Source organism: Pyrus communis, chromosome 3 (genome assembly GCF_963583255.1).
Source record: "Pyrus communis chromosome 3, drPyrComm1.1, whole genome shotgun sequence".
In the NCBI taxonomy this organism is placed as follows: Eukaryota; Viridiplantae; Streptophyta; class Magnoliopsida; order Rosales; family Rosaceae; genus Pyrus; species Pyrus communis.
The window spans coordinates 25,813,703-25,836,967 of NC_084805.1; the positions used below are offsets into that span (position 1 = coordinate 25,813,703).

Below are 23,265 nucleotides of genomic sequence, written 5' to 3' on the forward strand. Positions count from 1 at the left end.
TATAGCTTAAACGGTAATACTTTTATTTTTGAGTCTTCCATGTCTGTGAATTCGTGATAACATGACATTTTATAAAACTAACATTTGAGTTTTGTACTTCAGAAAGAAACCATGTTGACAACTCAAAATAATTTAGAACATGACAAGTGATTAGCTTAGAGGTTTTTCTTTTCCAATTAAGCTCTCTAAAGTTTTTGTATATAAAAACTTATAGTTTTAAGGTGTTTTTCCTTCTGATGGGCTAATTTGGGTTTGCTTAATTAAATTTCTTTTCAAACAGTTTTTTCAAAAAGTTGAAGCTAAAATTGTATTTTGTATGAGAAAAAAAAAGTGTTTTTTTTCTTTCTCGAAATTATGAGTCTAAAACAGCATAAAATAGAAGCAGCTCTAACTATGTTTTTCAAAAACGCATTTTTTTTCTTCTTCATGTGAGGCAAGTGAACAGAAACTTTTAATGATACTTTCATGTTGACAATACTATCTCATCTTTTATTTTTGCTAAAAGCATTATAGTTTACCAAACATTTACCCTTTTTTTTTTTTTTTTTTTTTCCACAAATGTTTATTATCACGACACAAGCAATATAAAAACAAAAAACAACAGCAAACCAGCCTTGAGAAGTTAAACACATATCCAACTTTTCTTTCTCCAAATTATCCCGAAACCCATCCAAATCAGATCAACAGTACTACACATCCTAAAAGTGCTTTCGTATATGATGAAAAACTGAAATCACAGAGAGAGAGAGAGAGAGGTAAAGGGTTTTGGTTCTTCTCTTCCTTGGAATTGTTTCACTCAGAAATTGAAGAATGCAGACTTCTCTCAAGCTAGCATCTTTCACTATTTCTACATATTATCTTCTTCTTCTTCTTCTTCTTCTTCTTCTACCATTTGTTAGTTGCTCATTGCATGCAGATGTCAACCAACACAGCAGTCACCAGAACATAAAAGAAAATATTCACAAGGTAACGTTCTTAATTAAATCGGTTTTGTTTTCCTTTTCCGGCTTTTCAGATGAATTTTTTCTTCGTATTCTCCTTCTCGGCTTGTTATTTTCGCAGATGAGTCCCCGGATGACGTTTAACGTTACAGTTCATGGCCTCCTCTCATGGTTTTCAATTGGGTTTTTGATGCCCCTTGGAATACTTGTAATTAGAATGTCTGCTAGAGAGGAACGTGGGGCAACAAGAGCCAAAGTTCTCTTCTATCTCCATATTGTTTTGCAGGCAAGTTCTTAATTTTTTCCCTTTTCTCCTTCGAATTTGAGTTGTTTTCCGAAATTATCTAATTATAACTAAGAACACTAATTGTCCAATTATCATTAATTTCATTATCCTGATTAATTAAGATTATATGTTACACCATCAGTAATCTTTCGAGTTTTGATCTTTCTTCTCAATAATCATGAGAAGCCACTTTAACTTTAATCATGCTGTCCACTGTTTCTTTTTTTGTTTATAAACCTATCTGCACCCTTATTTAATTATTTTAAAGTTGAAAAACAATGCAACAATATTTGTCAATAACCATTTAATTACTTGAACATCAAGAAAAAGCAGGTTTTTTTCTTGTCTTTCTACTTAACTCATGAATTTGTCTCCTCCAACTCACTACGATCCTGCACTAATCAATTTTGCAAACTAATATCACCATCGTTTCAGATTATCACTCTCTGATACACCATGCATATACTGGCATAATTACTCCGTCGCCGCAATAATTCAGGCATGTTAAATACATCTGGTATCGTATATGATGTCATCTGATTAAACTTTGATCTATAACACAGGTGCTGTCGGTGCTTATTGCCACCGCTGGTGCTGTGATGTCCCTAAGAAACTTTGAGAACTCCTTCAACAACAACCACCAAAGATTAGGTCTAGCACTTTATGCTGCGATATGGATACAAACCCTACTAGGATTTTTCAGGCCTCGCAGGTAATCCATAATAGTTAATTCAGTGACAGTTTGGTCCACGTCTTAAAAATTGACAAAATCAACCCTAAAGTTATGAATCCTTACACCATTGGCCGGCCCCTCCTTCAATCTAAAACTTTTGTTCTCTGAACAGAAGAAGAAGTCAACAGTGTAACACTTTGTAATGCTAAAAGTTGTTTTTGTCAAAATTTAAAAGGCACGCTCTAAACTGTTAAACTATTGATCTCTCGTTATTGTTACATTTGGGATGAGGGTTTTTGTTTCTTGAAGGGGAAAGAAAGAAAGAAGTGTATGGTACTTGGCACATTGGATGCTTGGGACAGTGATATCCTTGGTAGGGATAATCAACATCTACACTGGATTAGAAGCCTACCATAAGAGAACACAGAGAAGCTCAGGGCTTTGGACTGTTCTTTTCACAGCTGAGGTTTCCTTCATTGCTGCGTATTATCTCTTCCAAGACAAAAGAGATTATATACAAAAACAAGGAGTGCTTTTAGGCACAACCAGGCAGCAACAGCAAGAAGATGAGGAAATTGCTCAAAGGCAGCACCAAAATCAAAAGGAGATGTTGCCAGCTCAGCAGCCTAGTGGCAAAGTCAATGCACTCAAGAACTTGTTTGACTAAAACAACATGGGTTTTGCTTTTTATTTTTGGCTTTTGTTTGTGAGTGCTTATTTGTTTTTAATCTTTTTTGCATGCACTGTATGCAACTGTGGGTGATTTTAACGGCAGAGACAGCGATGGAGTGCATGCATTAAAAAGTGGATGATGGAGAGGGTACTCAATAGTTGTATAGTGCTTTGTATCAGAATGTCAAATACATATAATTTGTTTACATATTTATTGACACTAATAAGAAGGAAACTTTGTGGAGTTTTTAATGTAGTGAATAGTCTTATATAAGTTAAGTTTTTCTATCAAACGAGATCTTAGAGTAATTTTCAGTGCAATTGTAAGTGATGCAGAACTTTCATTTGGTAAAAATTAGCACATTTAAGTCAAAGTTCACAATTCACATCATCAATGGTACAATGAACACATTCCCCTCGTGGCCTTCTAACATTTCTAAACATTGCCTAAGGGTGTTTTGGTAAACTAGATTACTAGTTTATCCTATACGGTATCGAAAATTTACTCAGACCCAACGTTTCTCTTACTAAACCTACTTTATAATTTTTTATTTTCAAATTCTTGTTTTACCTATATACTAAATGAGTTTAGAAAGAAAAGGCCAAAACGAGCCCATTATTGAAAATATCTCTTATTACCAAGGTTCTAAAAGGCGTTAGATACTAGTTGGGCGGTGAGCAGGAGTCTAGCGTCTAGGCAAACTAGACGGATTTAAGTAAATCTATTATATTTAGTGTAATTAAGTGTTTGTTTATACTTAAAAAGAAATATATATATATATAATTTCATTTTAAACTACAAAATAAAATGACATATATACTGTGAAGTATTAGAACATAATGAAAACATGGGGAACACGCATATAATGTGTGTTCATTTAAAAATTCAACAAGTCTCTTACAATTTAATGGAAATTGAAGGTTTTTTTTTTTTGTCTAAGTGAGTCGCAACCTAGACGGATGTCTAAGCATGTTTGGGTGGGTTAGGCAGACGCTTCAATAGGTTTATGCGTCATTTTTTAATTTTCAAACGGTTAGGTATTAATCAGAGCGGTGGCCAGCCGCTTAGCGCCTAGACGACGCTAGACGAGGATTTTTAGAATAGTGCTGATTACCCATCCCCACCCTTCCACAAAAGCACCATCTCTCTCCAACCTCCGACCGCCGAAACCCTTTGTCACTCACATTGAATGATTTAAATTCATTGAGTTTCAACCTCAAATTGGTTTATAACCAAATAGTTGAATTTTTTGTGAGAAGGAAGAATGAAAAACTAGGAGTCTGCACGCATACTCATTGGACTAGTTTTTAATGGTTGAGATTAAACAAATTGGTTTAATAAGATGATATCTCTTAATTGATTTATCATTAGGGTGTTGAAGTATTGCTTCTAAACTATGGTGGGATGAGATTTGAATCTTTGATTGTGGGTGGTAGGGAACGTGTATGTGGCATGGTTGGTTGGTTGGTGAGGGGATGAAGAACATTGGGTGTCTTTGGGTTTTGAGAGGTGGGGGTGGATGTCGGAGGTGCTTCTCGATGAGTTTCTCAATTTTTTTTTTTTTAACCCATTTTGTACGTGAGGTAAAATAGAAATTTCAAAGCAAAAAAATGTAAGTTTCGGTTAGAAACAGGAATTTCGGTTTCAACGAATCCGGATCTTGTAAAAGTTTGGATGAAATATGAATTATATCCGTTAATTGTACATTGTGCAGTTGAAAATCATTTTAAATGTTTTTATTTAAAATTAAACACAAATAATACCTAACAAAAACTAATTATATAATATATACATTAACAGACACGATTTACGATTTCTAAAATCCTGTTGGGGTTTCAATAACATTTCCCAAACCGTATGTACCCACCCAAACCAACCAGAATCCCCGTCCTCCTGCCTCCTCTCTTGACCCACAGGGACACAGTAGAACTTCTGCAGACAGTAGTGATCGATGGCTGACCACCACCATGATCATCATGACCATGACCATCATCACCACGATGATCATGATCATGATCATAGCCATGGGAGTTCAGCTGCAACGAATTCATGGGTGGGCGCAGATGGGAAGGTGTACCATAGCCACGATGGGCTGGCGCCACACTCACACGAACCCATATACTCCCCTGGCTACTTCAGCAGAAGAGCTCCACCTCTCGTCTCCAGGAATTTCAATGAAAGGGCTTTCACCATTGGCATTGGTGGACCTGTTGGTACTGGGTAAGTTGGGTAATTTTTGACATTTTTGAAAATATTATCACATTCATCAATTGCATCATTAGATTAAAAAGACTAGAAATGATGTAAAGATTGGCACTTTGTTTTTAGGGAAGTGAATTCCGCGCTCCCCTTTTCACCTTTTGCATTTCGCTATGCTTTTCTAGCCATTGGATTGAATGAATTAAAGGAGAATCTAAATGATAGAACGAAAGGAGGATTGCAGGAGGTGAAAAGGGAAGCGCGGAAATCCCTCTTCGTTGGGGGAAGTGAAGAGTGATACAATTTAACTTTGGATAACTTTGTGAAACAATCTAAATGATAGAAAATTGTTGCAGCATAACTATTTATAAATTTGTTTGATTTCTTCTGAATGATTTTGGGTTTTTTGTGATTTGGAATTCGTTCGTGCCTGTTTTATTTTCGTAGTTTTGAATACCAATTTGCTAGCACAAATCATACTGGTTACTGAGATTTGATGAAATGCTGCTTCACGACATACAGGAAAACTGCTTTGATGCTCGCTCTGTGTACACTTTTGCGTGACAAGTACAGTCTTGCTGCAGTAAGTAACTGTTCTTGCGACGAACAATTCAAAAGATTCAAGCTTTTGTCTTTATGATGTTCCAAATACTTCAAAAAACTGTTTAGCTTTCTACTAAATTGTATTGAGCTTCGCACAGTAACTGTTAAAGTCTACGCAGACCTTTAACACCCGTGTTTCAAGTTGATTGAGGCAAGTCTAAAGATAATAAGTGTAACAATTACAGGTGACAAATGATATATTCACAAAAGAGGATGGTGAGTTCTTGGTGAAGCATGGAGCACTTCCCGAAGAAAGAATACGTGCTGTGGAAACTGGGGGCTGCCCACATGCTGCAATTCGTGAAGACATCAGTATTAACCTTGGCCCTCTTGAGGAGCTTTCTAACTTGTACAAGACCGACATACTGCTTTGTGAATCAGGCGGAGGTATTTTCTAGAAACAGTTAAATGACTATTACAGATGACTGATACTCATGTTGGAATTGCACTTGAGTTTGAATGAATTGATGGAGCCATCTGGAGTTTGGTATTGATTTGAGAAAATGTAGCTTGATCAATGGAAAATGTTCAAAAATTTTAGTTTGGACGAAAATGCTCATTGTAAAGTTTACATAAATGGAGGAATTTGTATGTGAATGATAACAAGTGGTTGAATTGAGCTTTTATTAACATTATCCAATCGAATTTGTGTGAATGCAGATAATTTAGCTGCGAACTTCAGCAGGGAACTGGCCGACTATATTATTTACATTATAGATGTCTCTGGTGGTGATAAAATTCCACGAAAAGGTGGCCCTGGAATCACTCAGGCTGACCTTCTGGTATATTCTTATTCATCGTTTTTGAGGATACCATTTCTATCTAGTGTCTACCCATCAATCGTGTCGTTCCAATTTCAGAAATGAAATCATAAGGGATCGATATGTGAATGACTTGATAACATTTGATTGTAGGTGATAAACAAGACTGATCTTGCAGCAGCAGTTGGAGCTGATTTGGCAGTGATGGAGCGTGATGCACTTCGAATGCGAGATGGAGGGCCTTTTGTCTTTGCTCAGGTTGGTTGGTCGTATCATCACATGCGTTCACTACTGTTTTTGCATTGTAAACATGTTGTGAGCTTGGTATTTGGGATTCTCATGTTAGGAAATGCATAACCGCACTAATTTGTTTTATTAACATAAAATTGGTCAACACGAAATCAAAAACCTGTATTTTCTCAATTTTGGAAGGAACACAATCTGTGATTACATATCCTCGACGCTATTAACCCTGTCCCTGTTCCCCAATCATGTCAAGAATGTTTCGTTGTCCCAGGAAGGTGATTCTTGAATGATTTGTCGTTAACATGCAGTGAGCTGATATTTGTGCTTCTCATATTAGGAGATGCACAACTGCACCAACATGTTTTGTTAACATAAAATTGGCTCAACATGAAATCAAAAAGCTGTATCTGCCTATTTTTGGAATGAACATAATCTATGATTACATATTCTCGTCTCAAGCGAGACACTATTAACCATGTCTCCATTTCCCAATCATGTCAGGAATGTTTCGTTGTGCCAGGAAGGCGATTCTTGAATGATTTTTCGTTATAGTAACAATATTGAACTTTCATGTTCATGACTTACATGCCTGTGAACCCTATATATGCAGGTGAAGCATGGGAAAGGAGTAGAAGAAATCGTGAACCACATATTACAGGCTTGGGAGGTAGCAACAGGGAAGAAGCGCCACTGAATCCGTCTTCGATGAAGTTCTGTGTCCTTTTTTTGTCTTTCCCCGCTGCATCTAAACCTGGACGAACAAATGCCACTTGAATTTTCGGTCTCTTTTCATCGCACGTAGATGTTTGACCCTTCGTTGCCTTCATCTCTTCGTTGCCTTTGCTACCATGTCTCTCAGTTGAGCTGTATGTCTTCAAGGCAGTCACTTTATTGAGCTGTTTTTGTCTAATAGGGGTGATTTTCGGACTAATCGGATAAATAAAACAAGGTTTCACATCCTTATTTTTATTTCTCACATTCCTTTTAATTTTCGGCCGTTGGATCAATGAATTGAAGATCAATGACGAAAAACTAACATAGGTACTTGTAGGAGGCAAAATAGCGTGTGCGAATAGCGCTATCATGTTTTTTATTCATGATTTTTTTTTATTTAAAATAAGTTGTAAGAAATTTCTGACAAGTAAAAAAAAAAAAAAAAATGTAAGAAAGGAAAAGAAATAAGAACAATTAGATCCTGAAATGGGCCGGGCCACACCGTTGCGGTGGAGTCCATTACCAATTTACCACCGCCCGCCCGAGTGAAGAAACGAAATTCCGCGAAGCCAATCAAATCAAATTCAAACAGAGGAGGAAGAAAACAGAAATCTCCAGTTTACGACCAACAATTTCGATCCTGAAATTGCCGAAAAATGGCGGAGGAGGAGGAGCCGAAGAAGAGAAGGGTGGTGGTGGAGTCCCTCGGATGGCTGACGGAGTCCTCAATTATGCCGAAGAAGCACCGCGCCATCGCCGGCGTCGGAGCCTCCTCAATCATGGAGCTCAAGGCCCAACTCTATCAGTCCCAAGAAGAATCCAAGAAGTCCAAAGAACTCGCTGGCTCAGACATCGAGTTCCATCGGGCCAAGAAGAGAATTACCGCACACGACGACTTCTCCGCCAAAAACTCCGGCGTCGACGCCCGGGCCCACAAGTACGTCTTTTCTTTCTTTTTCCTCAATTTTCTTCTGGGTTTAATTTCAATTTACTTAATTGTCAGTTGTTTTGTTGGATTAGGGTAATCGATGGGTTAGGATTCCTTTTGGTAATTTAGGGTTCTTGTTGTTCTCTAATTACAAATTAAGAGTATTTTAGATGCTGTTTAGTGATATGATGAGATTTTTGAGCTCTCTGTTTTGGGAAGTTTGCGGATTTGTTTGAATTAAACACTTTGACTTGCCCATCTCATCATTGATCTAGGAAACATTTCAATTGATGTTCAATTATCTCTAGGGTTTAGTTTGGATTTCTGCTAATTCAATTGTGTTTTTGTTGATTTAAATTCAGGGACAAGCTTGAGCTAAAAGCAGTGAAGGATGGATCGGCGAGCTATGCAGCGTTGGAGAAGAAGGCTGCATTGTACGATAAGTTAGCAAGGGGTGAGCTATCGGATGAAGAAGATAAAGAAAAGTATTGTGTGGATTTTTACGGCAAGAGAGTTGAGCATGACGAACCGCAGCAGACTCAGCATCATGATTCACCTGCTGTAATATCTCCGGAGAATCAAGATGGAGAGAACGATCCTTCTACGCTGTTTAGCACGAAACCTTTGGGGCTTGGGCGAGCGGATGCAACAGTGGACAATGATATTCACAAGCGTTTTGTGAGGTAAAGTTTTCAAATTATTTCACTATAAGTTATAAGTATATATGATGTACATACAGTTTAGTTAACCAATCACAATCAGATAATGATAAAGCGTTTATCTCGAGTGAACTTTTGTTAGTGTTATTCTTTCAGTGTTACCATATTCTATGCAAGTCTGGGTACTTAACATTTAGCCACAGTGATTTCGTGTTGCCGCTGTTACTCTTCTAATCCTCTAAGGTGAAGTAGTTGAGCTGAGACTCATATTTGGGCTGGGCGTTGGTAGTAGAGCTATGGATGAGTTGCTTAAGCTTTTTGACCCATTCTTGATTTGCAATCCTGTTTTTAAATTTCCGTTTGCTCTATATAGGACTGCCGATCTATTCTGTTAATTTTCGACTAAGTCATGTACAATGTCTTGAGTGCCGGACTATAGATAGAAAGATGCTCTTGCAAGAAATGAGCTGAAAGAAGCATAAACAGAATAAATGAGTGTAGTTTTAGAACTATGCTATCGAGACAAAAACTAGTAAATCTATTTCATCAATAAATGAAAAAAGGGTTTGGATTCGGGTTTTTCTTCTTCTCCTCTTTCTATATTATTTGTGTGGTTATAGTTTCTCCATTTACGTAGGATGTTTCCTATTACTTGATTCTAGTCTTTCGTCGTCCTGGTCACAGATACTTACTGCTCGAGTGAAATCTCTATGCTCCTGGCAACAGTCATCTCATGATTTCTGGTCTTGTGTTTTTTTAATTCAGGGAAGTACACGAAGAAGCAAATCAAGCGAGAGAGAAGGCATCTGAGCTCAAACTGCGCAGGGAAGAGCAAGCAGCTGCTCGTCGTGAGAAGTTAAAACAGGCTTATATACGGAAACAGTTAGAGAGACTTAAAGCAGCATCAAGTAACAAGGAACAGACATAATAAACAGCAGGAGGCGATGACCGCAATAGCCATCTCGAATCCTGCTGTTCGCTTCAGGGTTCATTTTTGAAGTAAAGAAACAAGTTCAGCCGATTGACGCTAACCAAGTGGCTCCGTTTGCAGTGTCTTCATGTTCGTATTGTCCATGGAGGCACAGAACAATAGCATTTGACATGTATTCCTTGCTTGAGCAATCAAAAAAGTGTATTTATTAGTCTTTTTTCCGTCGTTTCATATGTTTGTGAAAATTATTAGTTGGAGTCGAACTTTATATGATCATGTAAGAAATTGCAAAATTACAAAAAACGGAAGTTAATAGTAAAATGTGAGAAGCGGGATTTGAACCCACGTCCTCTTTCGAAGACCAGAACTTGAGTCTGGCGATCGAACCCAAAGTGTCAGACGTGAATTTAGACCACTCGGCCATCCTGACTGACTGTTATAACATTCCAAACTTAGCTATAAGGCAGTGTGTTCAAAACAACAATTAAAAAAATAAAAAAATAAAAAGATCGACTCTGCTGGGGATCGAACCCAGAATCTCTGGTTTCGTAGACCAGCGCCTTATCCATTGGGCCACAGAGTCCTTTGATGGTGTTTGGGGTTTGTTCTAATACTTACACTTGTACATCATGAAAGCCCAATGTCTAGTATCTTCCAAGGTGGGCTTGACAGATTCGATTTTCCAGCCCTTGGGACGGCATTGTGAGCGAATCATGCATTTTAACAAGAATATAATTGTGGCGGTATCCTGAACTTATCACTCATTGTTATAACACTACGTAATTTGTTTCTCTGGCTTTTCTCTCATTTATGTGGGTCTCAATTTTGAAAGGCCCAAGTTCTAGCATCTTCCATTGTGGGCTTCAATTCTGAAAGGCCCAACTTGGAGAGCAATCCGACGACCTCAAAATATTGAATAACGTGTGGACAGCACATGGAGCACAAAGCTCAAACTCACATGTATTCCACTAAAATTGATGCAAATATTCCAAGCAATTGTCTGGAAAGAGATTATATTCCCCTAATCTTGCATTTTTAAACACATCCCACACCACTCCCAAATCATTTTGCTTGCTGTTAAAGCAACATAATCCGACATGTGTCACGCTCCCATTCACTAAACTCCTTAATCCCCTCCCTATAAAACCCACTTAAGCTTCATCATTTTCCTCAAACCAAAAACATCAGCACGATTGTTCAGAAGAAAAAAATATGGAGGGTTGCAAATTGGCCATGGTTTTCACCATCTGCACGATTGTTCTTGTGAGCTTCATGTCGTTCGGAGCTGCTGAAGATGTTGTTGTTCCTGCACCTGCACCGATGGAGAGCACGGCGGCCGCTCTAGGTGCTCCTGCTGCTGCACTAGGGGCCATGGCTTCTTTGCTGGCTTTCTTCTTTTAAACTTGTTCCCTTAAATTCCCCATCTTATTCTTTTCTTGCTTATTTTCTTTTGGAAGTGATGTTCAATATCTTTATTAAAAACTTGATTTCGAGAATTATTTATAATTTAGTGAAAATTGGAATACTACTATTACTCTTGACAACATAGTAATCTGGTATGAAACTCAGTGAGTGAACGATCACCGTTGCTTGATGGAACCGAAAAGATCCTCATACGAACGCTTGGGTGCATCAGGCCGCGAAACTATCTCCACAACCTTGTAAGACGCTTCAGGATTCGCTAATGCCTCTACAGCTACTTCTGCAACCAGATCTCTAGAGATGCTGCCTTCCGAAAGTGTGTCCTATCAAGAGAGATAAGAGAACAATTAGGTTAAAGCAACTCAGGTTTTCGCGCTTAACACGATTAAATGGGGAAAATTTTCACAAAGTGTGACACGGATTGTGTTACCTCCGGCTCCATTACAAGATTTCCAGTTGGAGGGTTGTTTTTCAACCCACCGGGCCTTATAATCGTGTAGTTTATACCAGACTTCCTGATATAATTCTCTGCCTGAAGCTTTGCTATTAAGGTGAGTCCAAAAACATTAAGAAATATGTAAGCTGGGTTGAGAATCTGCCCCATTGCTGCTCCATTGACCAAGATGGAACTCACAAGAATAAACCGGTTCACACCAAGTTCACGGCATGCTTCAACGAGATTCACTGTGCCAAAATTATCAACCTGCACTGAAATCAACCTTTTTTTAGACACAAAAGCATGTTGGAATTACGAATGTCATTTCCATTACAACCTACACTAAAGTATCCTTTTCTAGACAGCAAAACCTGCACTAAAAGTATGATTTCGTTTCCCAATCAATGATCAAATAAGGGAGGTTTCTCTTTCCATTGATAGCCAGAGGCTAAAACCCAGGATTTTAAACCATCAGTCATTTGCTAGAGTAAAACTTAAACAAGAAGCAACCTAAAGATCGAACTTAAACAAACGCCAGTCGAAAATCAACAATCGACTACATAGAGGTAGTAGCGTTAATAATTCAGAGAAACGGACTATTAATCAACATTCGACACCAATACCTTCCCCAACTTAATCACCTTCACAGCTTGCGGGTGTAGGGTTCTATACAAAAGGCCTCGATGCAATATTTAGTTTTCCAGGTTTCCCGTGTGGGACTTTTACAAATTTTTCAAGAAGTTGCTCCACTAAGTAATGAACATAGATGTTAATTGCACAGATAAAAGAATCAAATTGACCTTCCATGGAGCAAACACATCCCATCCATAGCTAAATCCAGTGGCACAAATCACAGCATCTGAATCGTCGCTGATTGCTTCTGCTAACTTAGCAGAACCATCTGTAACATCTGCCTTCACCTGCAAACAAACACAAGAGATCGTTTGATCGAAAACCCAACAAATTAAACATTCCCCAAAACGAAACAAAACAAACCCAATTGAGCAACCAGCATGAATCAATACCACCACTTGAAATTTTGAAGAAACTCACAATTTGAAGAGCTGGGTTATCTGAGGGAAGGCTAGCTTTCGCTTTCTCCAAGTTCCGAACTCCGGCTTTAACTGCGAAACCCTTGGCCAGCAGCTGCTCAACAATCATTTTACCTGTATTTCCAGTGGCACCGGCCACAAATACTTTCTTCGTCCCAATCACATTGGTCTCAGTTGTCTCCGTAACTTCCTCTGTAATTTCACCCCCTTCCATCTAAATCAGAGATTAACATGTTAATAGTCAAAAACCAATATTAATGGCATCGTTAGAGAGAGAGAGAGACCTGAGTTGACATTAGGATGGGGAAGGACCTGGCGTTGTAGGGAGAGAAGGAAATCAGATAGAACGGCTTGGCGGTGGTTGTTGCGGTGGTGGTGGTGTAGGAAAGAGGAGGGAGTAGGTGGTGAGTGCAGAGACGTAGAGGAGGGTTTCTGAGAATGAAAGGCAGAGGAGCTGCCATTTGCTTTATCTTGCTCCCTTGCTTGTCCTCCAAGTCCAACCAACACAGCCCTCTCCTGTCTTGACTTCCCATTTGCTGTTGTGGGACAGTGGGGTCGGCCCTTTCCTATCTTGTTGGGGTTTTTCTTTTGGAGGGGTTTTTCATTACTTTCCTAACTGCAACTGTAATAATCATGTTTTCATCACTAAATTAATTTAAAAAAAAAATTATAAGACGAGGAGGGAGATTTAAATTTGGTTGAGATGCTTCGATTGATGTTCTTGAACAATTGGAGAGCAACTTATATGGTACGATATAATACCTTATGTTATTATACAACATCATATGTACAAAGCTTACAATGATCATTAGTATGGAGAACCATGTCAGCTGCTATACATGTGTCATGTAAATTCTTCTTCAGATTTGTAATGTTTTTCTATGCCCATTGCACTAATGCAGCCAGCGTATTCACCTTTTTAGTATCCTATCAGCAATATATGCAATATAAATTTTCCAATCTTTTCCATAATTTTTATGAAGAGTGTATTACAAATGACGTAATCGGTATCTCTCCCACGCGAAAGCCAAGTTTTTCTTTTTGTTTGAGTTTGGTAAGGCGATGAATGGGTTACAAAGGACGTTTTCTTCTGGGCCCCGAGAGGCTTAAGCCTATGTTTTCAGTTTCAGTGGTCCGATCCGACGTGAACTTACAAAGTCACATGTACAAAACTTACAAAATCATTAGAATGGAGAACCATGTTAGCTGATATACTCGTGTCCTATAAATTCTTCTCCAAAAGTTGTAATGTTTTTCCATGCTCCTTGTACTAATGCAGCCAGCGTATTCCCCTTTTTAGTATCCTACTTCCAATCTTTTCCGTAGTTTTTGCGAAGTGTCCTACAAATCGGTGTCTCTACCCAAGCTTCTCCCACGCGAAAGCCGAGTTTTTCTTTTTGTTTGAGTTTGGTAAGGCAATGAATGGTTACTAAGGACATGTTTTTTTCTGGGCCCTGAGAGGCTAAGCCCATGTTTTCAGTTTCAGTGGTCCGATCCGACGTGAGCTTTTAATCACCTTTCTTAAAAAGAGATTATGCAAATAACACAGATTACAATAATGAAAATCTGCTTCTTAATTCCAGGTCTAAGAACCACAGATAAGAAGACATATGAGGCCAACACTGGAAGTAAATTCAGTATTCCCCTCCATCGATGCGTGACGGGTCCGATCTGTTGCCAAATTCTGCTCTCCCTGAAATTCAAGACTTGGCTATAATCGTATAAAACTGTCCTGTTTTTGAAGAACTAAGCTGGCTCAGTAGCTTGGGAGTGAAGCAAATCCGTCTCCGCTGTGAAGCTATAGCAACATACATTACCTCGCATAACAAGTTGCAGGCGATCCTTTACAAACTCTCACGATATTATGAACACTGTTCCACCATCTACCATCACTATGTTTCTCTTTCGGAGTTCCTGAAGATTATCAAGTTCGCTGTTATTATTTACCCTTCATGCGAAAAGATACTAGCTCGAAAATTTATGAAAGAAGCAACCAAAAAGTCGATGATTTTAGCACAGATGATTGCAAGATGCTCGTGCAGTATATCGTCCGCGAATTTAATGAAAATTTACCTCTAATAGGAAGGTTATCTCTGCCCTTGAGTAAGGAACACTTGCTCCGTCATTGACAGCATTCTCTAAGGCCTCAACGGATATGCTTTCCGAGCGCTGTACTGTCCGTACTCGATTTAGAACATCAGTAAGTGCTTTTAACCTGTAGGTGCAGAAGGAATAAAGAAATTGAATTGGCATTAGAAACAAATGGCTCAGATGTTAATTTAACAAAATAGAAAACAGGAGCACACTGGGTTGGTGGTCTAGGCAGAACCTTTCGGAGGAGTTATCAGTAGCAGCAGATTCAGTGCGAGGGTCAACATCCATGGGTTCAGTTGTTGAACTAGCACAGGAAAAACACAGGAAGAAGTTAAATGAATGTTTTGAATATGACAGCACTACCAATACTATAAGTAAGGGAAAAGTGAAGGACTCATAGATTTTATAGGGTCTAGTTATCGATGGAGATTACATCAATTAGTACATGTAGGCAATTTCTGAAAAGTGAACTTACTCTTGATTATTAGCAGTACCATTGCCAGACCCATCATGTTGACCAGCGAAATGGTCAGCTCTGCGAAAATGAACACTATAAGAGAAAAGTGAAGGAAGAACTTTACAGTTTTTACAACATTGAAAACATCAATTTATGTATACGGGCAATTTCTGGAAATACACTTACCCTTCTTGACCTGCGGAATGGTTAGCTGCGCCGTTCCTCTCCAATTCTCGCTCTCTTTCTTGCTCCCGCTCCTCCATGTCAGTCAACTCTTTGTGATATATTGCGAAATTTAAAACTTTAAGAGCAGCGTCAACATCAGACTTTGAAACCTGTGAAGGCAGATTTATCATTACTTTGAGTTTGATGAACGTTGCGATTGATGGAACACTTAAGCTGATGAAGCAACCATAGTTTTGATTTCCGCAATAAATGGAAGAGCAGAATGAACTAGTCCCATCAGATCTTTATTAATCATTAAATTTAACAAGGTACCTTTCTGCTCAACTTTAATTTCGCATGAGCAGTCGAGAGACGAATGATGGTTTCTAAAGTTCTGGCTGTAATTGGAAGTGTTCCACCGGTCTGAATGGCAAAAATAATATCAGATGATAGTCAGAAAGTCATTGCATTGACCATGCCTCAATATACAATGATGACAAATGATGACCTTTGCATTTGAACTGGCATTTCTGAGTTCTGCATATGCTGTTGCAATTTGTTCAGAGGCCTGTTGGAAAAAAAAACAGTTATTAACTGTCAAACAGCCTCATAATGCAACGATGAGGTTAAGAAGACAAGTTCATAAAACACCTCATGATGCAACGATGAGGTTAAGAAGACAAGTTCATAAAACTAACTGAAAAGGCTCTCCACAAGAAAGAGATTATATGGTAGATTGCAAAATAGGATTCGAAGGGATAAGCAATCCAAATGACGTGATCAAGGGAAAACATACATATATATTAAGTAAATAAATGAACAAATAAAGCCCCAGTACCTCATCAGTCAGATCAGGCTCAATCCTATTCTTCGCATAATGAATATACTTTTTAAGAAACTTGATTGTGAGCGTATCACGCTTCCGACCCCTATCAGTTTTTTTCCCATGTAGCATTCGGTTATACTTAACAAATACAGATGAGTCGTTATCAGTTTCATCTTCTCTTCCAAATGCCGAGCTCCCATCAAGCATTGCCTCACCTACACTTATAAGTTAGTCAAACTTATTTTGTACTTCTCCAAGATAGTAAAACATAAACAGAAGATTACTGCTTTAGTACCTCCAGTTGCAGAACGATACCGATGCATGCGCAACACATGCTCTGAGACATGACGGTCAATGTCAGGATCCATTTGATCCAATACGATAAATAGTAAATCAAAACGAGAAAGCAAAGAGTCTGGAAGTCCAATATTCTTTGTTGGTGTCAAAGAGCGATCATACTGCATGATTCATACAAAACCAGCGTTACAAAAATTAATATTAATTAAACTAATTAAATAAACAAAACACGACAAGAACAACAAACTGCAAATAGGAAATTAAATGGTCGATGACCATTAGCTGTGTCACTTACAGAACCATATATGGGATTTGCAGCAGCCACCACACTGCACCGTGCATTGAGGGATGCATGGATACCAGCCTTGGCAATAGTTACAGTCTGCTGCTCCATAACTTCATGTATGGCAACACGATCTTGATCATTCATTTTGTCAAATTCATCAATACAGACAACACCACGATCAGCAAGAACCATCGCACCAGCTTCTAGCCTTCTCTCCCCTGATAACAGACAGATTAGTATCTTCCTGGTAATAACATCATATAATGCTAAAGTTGAACTGAATGAGATAGGAATACGTTATTACCTGTCTCTTGATCCGAAGTAACAGCAGCTGTCAAGCCAACACCAGAAGAACCCCGGCCTGTAGTTGATATTGCCAAGGGAGCGATGTTCATAATTGCTCTTAGAAGTTGAGATTTGGCAACAGACGGATCACCAACCATCATCATGTTAATGTCACTAAAAGAAAAGAAAAGGACATTGTTTGGTCAAGATTCAATTTTATGCCAGAGAACCACTTAGGCAGGGCCTTAGAGAAAAAGTAGGGGCTAGATAGGTAAGCACAATTAGGACAGTAAAATATCCATCAAACAGAAAAAGTTGACCATAACTTACCCTCGTAAGTGAGTACCATTCTTTAAGTTCTTTTCCATTCCACCAAGCATTAGCAATATTACTGCTTTCTTTATCCATGAATGTCCATAAATAGAGGGTGCAATTGAATTCCCAAGCAGGTCAAACGTATCACTTCTTTCTGCTATCTTTTTTATGTTCTTTATGTCATCAGGACTGTAAATTGGTGCATTTGCTTCTTTGTTGAGCAGCGAAACATTGTTCGCTATGAGAACGGTCCTACACAACAAGGCCATTATGTCTAAGTATGAAACTAGAACAGATTATTGACAAGATAAACAAGATAATAATTTATGCAGTCCTCATGGTTGAAGCTACCTGAATACTCCATTTACGCTTCCCTTGCTTTTGCCAGGAAGAGCTTTGTATATCCCTACAATCGCAACACGGTCTCCCGGTTTGCATGAATCAACAAGGTCATCCTCAACTATGACATCCACCGTCCGCGGAAGCTGACCAGGAGCAGAGTTCTCAGGAACTTCTTGCATAGATAAAGTTTGATGGTCTTTGTATTTGCACAGTCCGTACTCAGTCACCAACAAGTTACCATTTTCATCCTGTGGCAATATATTTTCATTAAAAAAACCCTTCCCTGACAATATAAAAAGATATGATTAAAGTGAAAAACTTGAGATTACCCTTGTAGGATAAACTGATCCTGTAGGCAAACCCATGTTGGATGTAATGTCTCGGTATTCTCGAGAGGTGAAGTTTCCGGTAGTAGGGCAGAAGTGAACACTCTTAACAACTTTTGGCCTCACAAGAGAACCTACAAATGAGTCAGTTACCGGGTTAGACTCGTCCACAGCTAACATTTTCAACAAAAACAAAAATTGATGCGGTTCATTAGCTAAATTGAAAATTAACAAAAGAAAGAATCTTAGGGTTTTTGATTTCCTAGTCCAAATCAACACCGCTAACCTCGAATTTCATAAAATCATTCCTCATTTTAAACATTTTTCTCAAATTTTTATCAAGAATTGTCGTTTCCAAGACGTTGATTGAGCATGAAAGGAAGGCAATAGAAGAAGGCAGGGGAGTAAGAAGGTACATTTGGTGACAATTCCTTGGACGCAAACCATGGAACCAATGTACTCGGAGAGCAGATCTCTCGGCGTGACACGGCGCGAGACAAAAGCGCCTTCAAACCCCACCAGAAGTTGTTCTCCTTGCTTCAGGTACCTCGGGTCGATCCTGTTGGCGATTTCAGTGGCCGCGTCGTTGAAGGATTGCATATAATCACTTGGATTTCTCAGAATCCTGCAAATTGAAAATCGAAGGCGAAATTAAACTAGGATTCTTCTGAAATTAATTTGGGGAGTAGAATTGACCAAAGCTAGCTAAAGTGAATGAACCTGGAACCAATGTCGCCGTAGGAGTGGAGATCGGAGATGTCAACAATGAGGCGGCGGCGGTTGTGGTTGAGGACGGCCTTGATTTCGTCCATGTATATCTGCGCAACACTTAAGCTAGTTAAAGAGAGAAAGCGAGAGAGTTAGAGAGAGAGAGAGGAGGAGGACATACGCCATCTTCCAAGAAAGCAAGGAGATCTCGCCGGTGAACCGCCCTAACTTCTTCGCTGATGTCCATTTTATATTCTGCAGAGAAAAGAGAAGATCGGCGACGACGGCGATTGAGAGTTCGAGAGAGTGAGCAACTGCTCAGTGCTATCGCATCCCCTTTGTTCTGCCTAGGGTTGGCGGGAAAATGCGAGAGCTTTCCCCTTCCTCGGGCGCCAATATCATCCTATCCTATGCGACGCTGTCGTTTCCTTTTTCTTTTGAAATATTTTTTATTTATTTAGCCTAACTAGAATTACCGCTGATTGGAAAAGATTTTTCAAAAGTCTCAAGTTCTAGAAGTGCATGATAAATGCTGTAAAGAAAATTAACAATGAATTAGACTCGTTTGCTTAAGGCTCGTTTCAAATTATTTCTAAAATAACTGAAAGTGTTTTTAATAAATGAGAAATTTTGTTATACACCAGCTGCAAAAACAAAATTAACTCGTATGAAACTGTTTTTGAAATAACATATAGCGTTTTTAATAAACGAGAAATTTTGTTATACACCAGCTGCAAAAACAAAATTGACTCGTACGAAACTGTTTTTGAAATAACTGAAAGCGTTTTCAATAAACGAGAAATTTTGTTATACACCATCTGCAAAAACAAAATTGACTCGTACACAACAGGAAGGATATTTGACTTTTGAATTTGCATGTATAGAAGAGAGCGAACTACTCTAGCCAATTCGACGAAACTTGGCTACGTCAAGTATGCGTTTCCTCTACCTCTCTAGATTAGTCACACTTTATAAGAGGATCTTCAACTGTTACAACATGCAAAATTGGTGATCCATACTCAGAATTCAAAGAATATACCAAAACAACCTTTCCATTTAATACAACAACTTCATACTAACCACCTCATAATATAAAAGAAAAACAAAACATTGATTCTCCTACTAGTTTCCTCACAGAACTAGGTATCGAACGACGACTAGCGTCCATAAAATAGAGAACAACCTTTCTGAATAAATTAAGATCTCCTCTAAGCATCGTTGGTATACTACAAAACTTGAAAACAAGTCGGATGATCAGGGCTTGAACGGAGAGAAGGCCACAACAGAGTTGTGTCCGCCAAATCCAAATGAATTCGATATGGCTGAAAAAAATTACGAAAGTTTAGTAACTCTACTTGAACGGTGTTTGAGCAGTTGAAACTGAAAAAGCACTGGGAGTTTCAAGGTTTGGTCTTCTTACCAACATTCACTTCATGCTGCTGCTTTACATTGGGAACAGTGTCAAACTCCACTGAAGGCTCTGGGTTCTGTTTCATAAAGGACATGCCACACGTCGGAAACCATTAGCATAGTGTTTCAAATAAGAGAAATCAAACTAACAATATGCTGTAGAAACAGCGTCCAAAATCATAGAAACAGTAACATACAAATTGGTTTATGGAAGGATGCAGCCATCCTGTTGTTATGGCTTTGATGACGGCAATAGCTTCCAAACCCCCCGAAGCACCAAGACAGTGTCCGATCATAGACTGAAACAAAGTAAGGGCAAGAAATACGTAGTCAGAAAAGAAACATCATATGAATTCTAAAGAGACAGAGGATCAGATAAGAGAGATTGCCTTAGTTGCATTGATCTTGATATCTTTAGTGTTCGTGAACACCTTCTTTATAGCATTTATCTCGGCGAGGTCACCAGCAAGGGTAGAAGTTGCATGCGCATTGATGTAGTTAACCTGATAAAGTGAGGGAGTAGTTCACCAAATGATGCTGAGGAACAATCACAAGAACATAAGATAAGTTTACCGAAAAGAGAGAGTACCTCCTCAGGCGATACACCAGCATCTTCGAGGCATGTCTGTATGCACGTAGATACACCAAGCCCATCAGCTCTAGGATCAGTCATATGATAAGCATCACAGTTAATACCACCTCCCAAGTACTCGGCAATAATTGTAGCACCTCGTTTTGTTGCATGTTCCAAGCTCTCCATTACCTGTCAAACCAAAACTCTTCACATGTCAAGATTAAAATTTAAGACAAAAACAGGGTCAACTTCAGTGTATACACTCGACGCTTCAATCATCGTGAATTCATGATAGCTGAGATAGAATTTTGTAGGGGTCCGTCTACTAATATTAGATTATATGATCATTTTTTGTTTCAAAATAAAAATCTATTCAGGCTTACCAATACTCCAGCACCTTCGCCAATAACAAAGCCATCTCTATCTCTGTCCCATGGCCTGGAAGCCGTTTTTGGATCATCATTTCTCTGAGACAAGGCCCTGCATGCTATAAACCCTCCCACCCCAACAGGAATTATGGCAGCTTCAGTTCCGCCAGTAATCATCAAATCAGCTTCACCCCGACGAATGTGATTTGCAGCAGAATAGAAACAATAATTTGAAGTAGCACAAGCAGTCGAAATGGAATAATTCGGTCCCATAAAACCCAGATCGATAGCAAGCAACGCAGACCCCATGTTCGTAATAGCATAAGGAATGAAAAAGGGGGTAATTTTCCTGTGACCTTTCTCTATCAGTGCATGAACACCGTCAGAAAAGACAGTAAGACCACCCATTCCCGATCCAACAAGCACCCCAGCCCGTGATTTATCAAGCTGTAAGTGAAGCAAAACCAACCATTTTAGAGACTCATCTCACTGTTCAAAAAAACAAAAACAAAAAGCCAACAAACATTTTTCAACTGGATGATAATCAAATAGATGCACACAAATATTCTCCATACACATCAACGACTCCATGCATGTCGTACAATTAGCATTGAATTTACACCAACATCCATAGTTTTTTAACAGAACCCATTACTCTTAACACACAAAATTAAGCTAATCAATCTCATAAACAACCAAATGCTCCAAATTAGCGCGCTCTACCGGAAACCCATCACTCTAATGAGCATTGCAAAACCCCCCATTATGCTAATGAACATACAGAAACAATTGAATACATGCAAATGAAATAAAGCAATGACCTTTGATCGGTTATCGGCGCCAAGACCAGCATCCTCGAGAGCTTTCTTCCCAGCAACAAGGGAGTACCGAAGGCAATCGTCGAGCCGTCGATCGTTCTTCCCATCAATGTACCCCTCCGATGAGAACCCGCGGATCTGGCCCCCGAACCGGGTCGAAAACTTAGACGCATCAAACCGGTCGAGCGGCCCGACGCCGCTCTCCCCGGCGAGGAGCTTGTCGTAGAAAGTATTGACGTCGTTGCCGAAGACGGAGACGAGGCCCATTCCGGTGATGACGACCCGCTTCTTCGGGTCCGTCTCACGTTTAGGGGCGGACACCGCAGGGGCGGAAGAGGCGGAGATGAATGAGATTCGCCTGGAGGAGGTGGCGGTTTTGGTAGTGACACTAGGGAAATGGGGGTCCCGTTTCCGAATCGGGTCGAATGGAGCAGGCCGGAGTGTGGAGGATTGGAGGGACTGCATGGCGATGAGAGAGAAAGTGAGTGATACGAGAGAGAGAGAGAGGCGACGCCAACGATGTGAATGAGAAGGGCAGAAGAATCTGGTATTTATTTGGAGGATATAGATTTTTCGGTGGGACTGGTAAGCAAAAAAACGTGTTATAATATAACAGATAAATATGTGTGTTAAAAACTTAAAAACTTAAAAAATAAAAAAATTCTCACAAGTTATACAAAAACACGTAATATACTACTTATATTCTCGTCACAATAAAACATTTCTGGATGAGGAAAGTTTTGGCTTGGGAAGTGGACCTCGTTGGATTCAACTTTTGAGCTGCTCTTTATTATCTGTGTGATGCCACGTCACTGTGGGTAAAAACTATTTCATTTATTTTTTATTTATTTTGTTCTCAAACTCCAACAGAGATCTTGACTCTTGGTAATTGTATAAATTTATGTTAATATTTGTCTTTAAGTTAATTATTAGAATTACTTACTTCGATTATTTCTATTTATTATTTATTAATACACAAGTATTGAAACTAGAGAAGGGTTATTAACATTCTAAAAATTTCATTCTACACTTTTCAAAAGTGTATTTTTCTTTCCAAATATAAAAAGTTTGGAGTGTAAAATGAGATTTTTGGAATGTCAATAATAATTCTCTTAAAACTATTTTGACTTATCACTCTGCCTATGATTAGTAATACACACAAAAAAAATTTTAAAAATTTATTACAAATTTAGTATAAAAACATATAATTTATATAAATTAAAGAACTACTTCTATGACTTGCCCATTTTAACGTATTTAAACATTAAAACGTCGTTTGAGATTGTACACGTAGGGAGCAATGCACTTCACTTAGAAATGGTTTCGTTGTAAACACGTTGAAATTTTTGTTACAAATCAAAGTGCATTGTCTGGCATAAGTATTAATAATTCTTTTTGTTAAACACAATCAGAAGTGTTGTTATTTGTAAGAAACGCTTTTTAACATTTTCAAATCCATCCCAGATAACA

The 23,265-nt window shown here is 38.7% G+C and overlaps 6 protein-coding genes and 1 non-coding gene across 7 annotated transcripts; 3 read left to right on the forward strand and 4 right to left on the reverse strand.

Annotated features, from left to right (window-relative positions):
• The first annotated feature begins 810 nt into the window (after window positions 1–810).
• On the forward strand, window positions 811–2,806 carry LOC137729841 (cytochrome b561 domain-containing protein At4g18260-like). The gene is made up of 4 exons (XM_068468885.1): window positions 811–966; window positions 1,063–1,227; window positions 1,791–1,939; window positions 2,210–2,806. The coding sequence occupies exons 1-4, from the start codon at window positions 811–813 to the stop codon at window positions 2,565–2,567; spliced, it is 828 nt and encodes a 275-aa protein (XP_068324986.1). The 3' UTR covers window positions 2,568–2,806.
• A 1,593-nt stretch (window positions 2,807–4,399) lies between these two features.
• On the forward strand, window positions 4,400–7,351 carry LOC137729449 (urease accessory protein G). The gene is made up of 6 exons (XM_068468398.1): window positions 4,400–4,793; window positions 5,295–5,355; window positions 5,561–5,762; window positions 6,036–6,157; window positions 6,290–6,394; window positions 6,993–7,351. The coding sequence occupies exons 1-6, from the start codon at window positions 4,525–4,527 to the stop codon at window positions 7,074–7,076; spliced, it is 843 nt and encodes a 280-aa protein (XP_068324499.1). The 5' UTR covers window positions 4,400–4,524; the 3' UTR covers window positions 7,077–7,351.
• Window positions 7,352–7,642: 291 nt separating this feature from the next.
• LOC137729843 (uncharacterized protein At4g18257-like) lies at window positions 7,643–9,828 on the forward strand. The gene is made up of 3 exons (XM_068468886.1): window positions 7,643–8,033; window positions 8,387–8,707; window positions 9,449–9,828. Exons 1-3 carry the CDS (start codon window positions 7,753–7,755, stop codon window positions 9,609–9,611), a joined length of 765 nt encoding a protein of 254 aa, XP_068324987.1. The 5' UTR covers window positions 7,643–7,752; the 3' UTR covers window positions 9,612–9,828.
• A 296-nt stretch (window positions 9,829–10,124) lies between these two features.
• On the reverse strand, window positions 10,125–10,197 carry TRNAR-ACG (transfer RNA arginine (anticodon ACG)). Its single transcript has one exon. It is a non-coding gene; the product is annotated as a tRNA-Arg (tRNA).
• Window positions 10,198–11,085: 888 nt separating this feature from the next.
• LOC137729586 (uncharacterized protein At2g34460, chloroplastic-like) lies at window positions 11,086–13,057 on the reverse strand. The gene is made up of 5 exons (XM_068468562.1): window positions 12,809–13,057; window positions 12,526–12,738; window positions 12,273–12,392; window positions 11,467–11,739; window positions 11,086–11,359 (listed from the first exon to the last, which is right to left on the reverse strand). The coding sequence occupies exons 1-5, from the start codon at window positions 13,055–13,057 to the stop codon at window positions 11,195–11,197; spliced, it is 1,020 nt and encodes a 339-aa protein (XP_068324663.1). The 3' UTR covers window positions 11,086–11,194.
• A 901-nt stretch (window positions 13,058–13,958) lies between these two features.
• Window positions 13,959–18,997, reverse strand: LOC137729958 (DNA replication licensing factor MCM3-like). The gene is made up of 17 exons (XM_068469008.1): window positions 18,807–18,997; window positions 18,638–18,735; window positions 18,334–18,542; window positions 17,921–18,051; window positions 17,601–17,839; window positions 17,265–17,501; window positions 16,954–17,108; window positions 16,659–16,867; window positions 16,362–16,524; window positions 16,079–16,281; window positions 15,749–15,808; window positions 15,574–15,663; window positions 15,262–15,410; window positions 15,094–15,153; window positions 14,854–14,922; window positions 14,598–14,739; window positions 13,959–14,438 (listed from the first exon to the last, which is right to left on the reverse strand). The coding sequence occupies exons 1-17, from the start codon at window positions 18,870–18,872 to the stop codon at window positions 14,379–14,381; spliced, it is 2,340 nt and encodes a 779-aa protein (XP_068325109.1). The 5' UTR covers window positions 18,873–18,997; the 3' UTR covers window positions 13,959–14,378.
• A 626-nt stretch (window positions 18,998–19,623) lies between these two features.
• LOC137728913 (3-oxoacyl-[acyl-carrier-protein] synthase I, chloroplastic-like) lies at window positions 19,624–22,307 on the reverse strand. The gene is made up of 7 exons (XM_068467714.1): window positions 21,799–22,307; window positions 20,993–21,424; window positions 20,625–20,798; window positions 20,425–20,538; window positions 20,233–20,334; window positions 20,046–20,112; window positions 19,624–19,947 (listed from the first exon to the last, which is right to left on the reverse strand). Exons 1-7 carry the CDS (start codon window positions 22,258–22,260, stop codon window positions 19,880–19,882), a joined length of 1,419 nt encoding a protein of 472 aa, XP_068323815.1. The 5' UTR covers window positions 22,261–22,307; the 3' UTR covers window positions 19,624–19,879.
• Between the last annotated feature and the right edge of the window lie 958 nt (window positions 22,308–23,265).

What these genes read in the sequence shown, in the direction of transcription:
- LOC137729841 (XM_068468885.1), top strand. Translation starts at nt 811, where the DNA reads ATGCAGACTTCTCTCAAGCTAGCATCTTTCACTATTTCTACATATTAT. An exon ending in ATCTCCATATTGTTTTGCAG is followed by an intron (nt 1,228 to 1,790) that starts GCAAGTTCTTAA and finishes TCTATAACACAG; the next exon opens with GTGCTGTCGGTGCTTATTGC. An exon ending in GGATTTTTCAGGCCTCGCAG is followed by an intron (nt 1,940 to 2,209) that starts GTAATCCATAAT and finishes TGTTTCTTGAAG; the next exon opens with GGGAAAGAAAGAAAGAAGTG.
- LOC137729449 (XM_068468398.1), top strand. Translation starts at nt 4,525, where the DNA reads ATGGCTGACCACCACCATGATCATCATGACCATGACCATCATCACCAC. An exon ending in GGTGGACCTGTTGGTACTGG is followed by an intron (nt 4,794 to 5,294) that starts GTAAGTTGGGTA and finishes CACGACATACAG; the next exon opens with GAAAACTGCTTTGATGCTCG. An exon ending in ACAAGTACAGTCTTGCTGCA is followed by an intron (nt 5,356 to 5,560) that starts GTAAGTAACTGT and finishes TAACAATTACAG; the next exon opens with GTGACAAATGATATATTCAC.
- LOC137729843 (XM_068468886.1), top strand. Translation starts at nt 7,753, where the DNA reads ATGGCGGAGGAGGAGGAGCCGAAGAAGAGAAGGGTGGTGGTGGAGTCC. An exon ending in GTCGACGCCCGGGCCCACAA is followed by an intron (nt 8,034 to 8,386) that starts GTACGTCTTTTC and finishes ATTTAAATTCAG; the next exon opens with GGACAAGCTTGAGCTAAAAG. An exon ending in ATTCACAAGCGTTTTGTGAG is followed by an intron (nt 8,708 to 9,448) that starts GTAAAGTTTTCA and finishes TTTTTAATTCAG; the next exon opens with GGAAGTACACGAAGAAGCAA.
- LOC137729586 (XM_068468562.1), bottom strand. Translation starts at nt 13,057, where the DNA reads ATGGGAAGTCAAGACAGGAGAGGGCTGTGTTGGTTGGACTTGGAGGAC. An exon ending in CCATCCTAATGTCAACTCAG is followed by an intron (nt 12,739 to 12,808) that starts GTCTCTCTCTCT and finishes TCTCTGATTTAG; the next exon opens with ATGGAAGGGGGTGAAATTAC. An exon ending in ATAACCCAGCTCTTCAAATT is followed by an intron (nt 12,393 to 12,525) that starts GTGAGTTTCTTC and finishes GTTTGTTTGCAG; the next exon opens with GTGAAGGCAGATGTTACAGA.
- LOC137729958 (XM_068469008.1), bottom strand. Translation starts at nt 18,872, where the DNA reads ATGGACATCAGCGAAGAAGTTAGGGCGGTTCACCGGCGAGATCTCCTT. An exon ending in TACGGCGACATTGGTTCCAG is followed by an intron (nt 18,543 to 18,637) that starts GTTCATTCACTT and finishes TTCAATTTGCAG; the next exon opens with GATTCTGAGAAATCCAAGTG. An exon ending in GGTACTGCTAATAATCAAGA is followed by an intron (nt 14,923 to 15,093) that starts GTAAGTTCACTT and finishes TTCCTGTGCTAG; the next exon opens with TTCAACAACTGAACCCATGG.
- LOC137728913 (XM_068467714.1), bottom strand. Translation starts at nt 22,260, where the DNA reads ATGCAGTCCCTCCAATCCTCCACACTCCGGCCTGCTCCATTCGACCCG. An exon ending in GCGAAGGTGCTGGAGTATTG is followed by an intron (nt 20,799 to 20,992) that starts GTAAGCCTGAAT and finishes TTGGTTTGACAG; the next exon opens with GTAATGGAGAGCTTGGAACA. An exon ending in TCAAGATCAATGCAACTAAG is followed by an intron (nt 20,335 to 20,424) that starts GCAATCTCTCTT and finishes ACTTTGTTTCAG; the next exon opens with TCTATGATCGGACACTGTCT.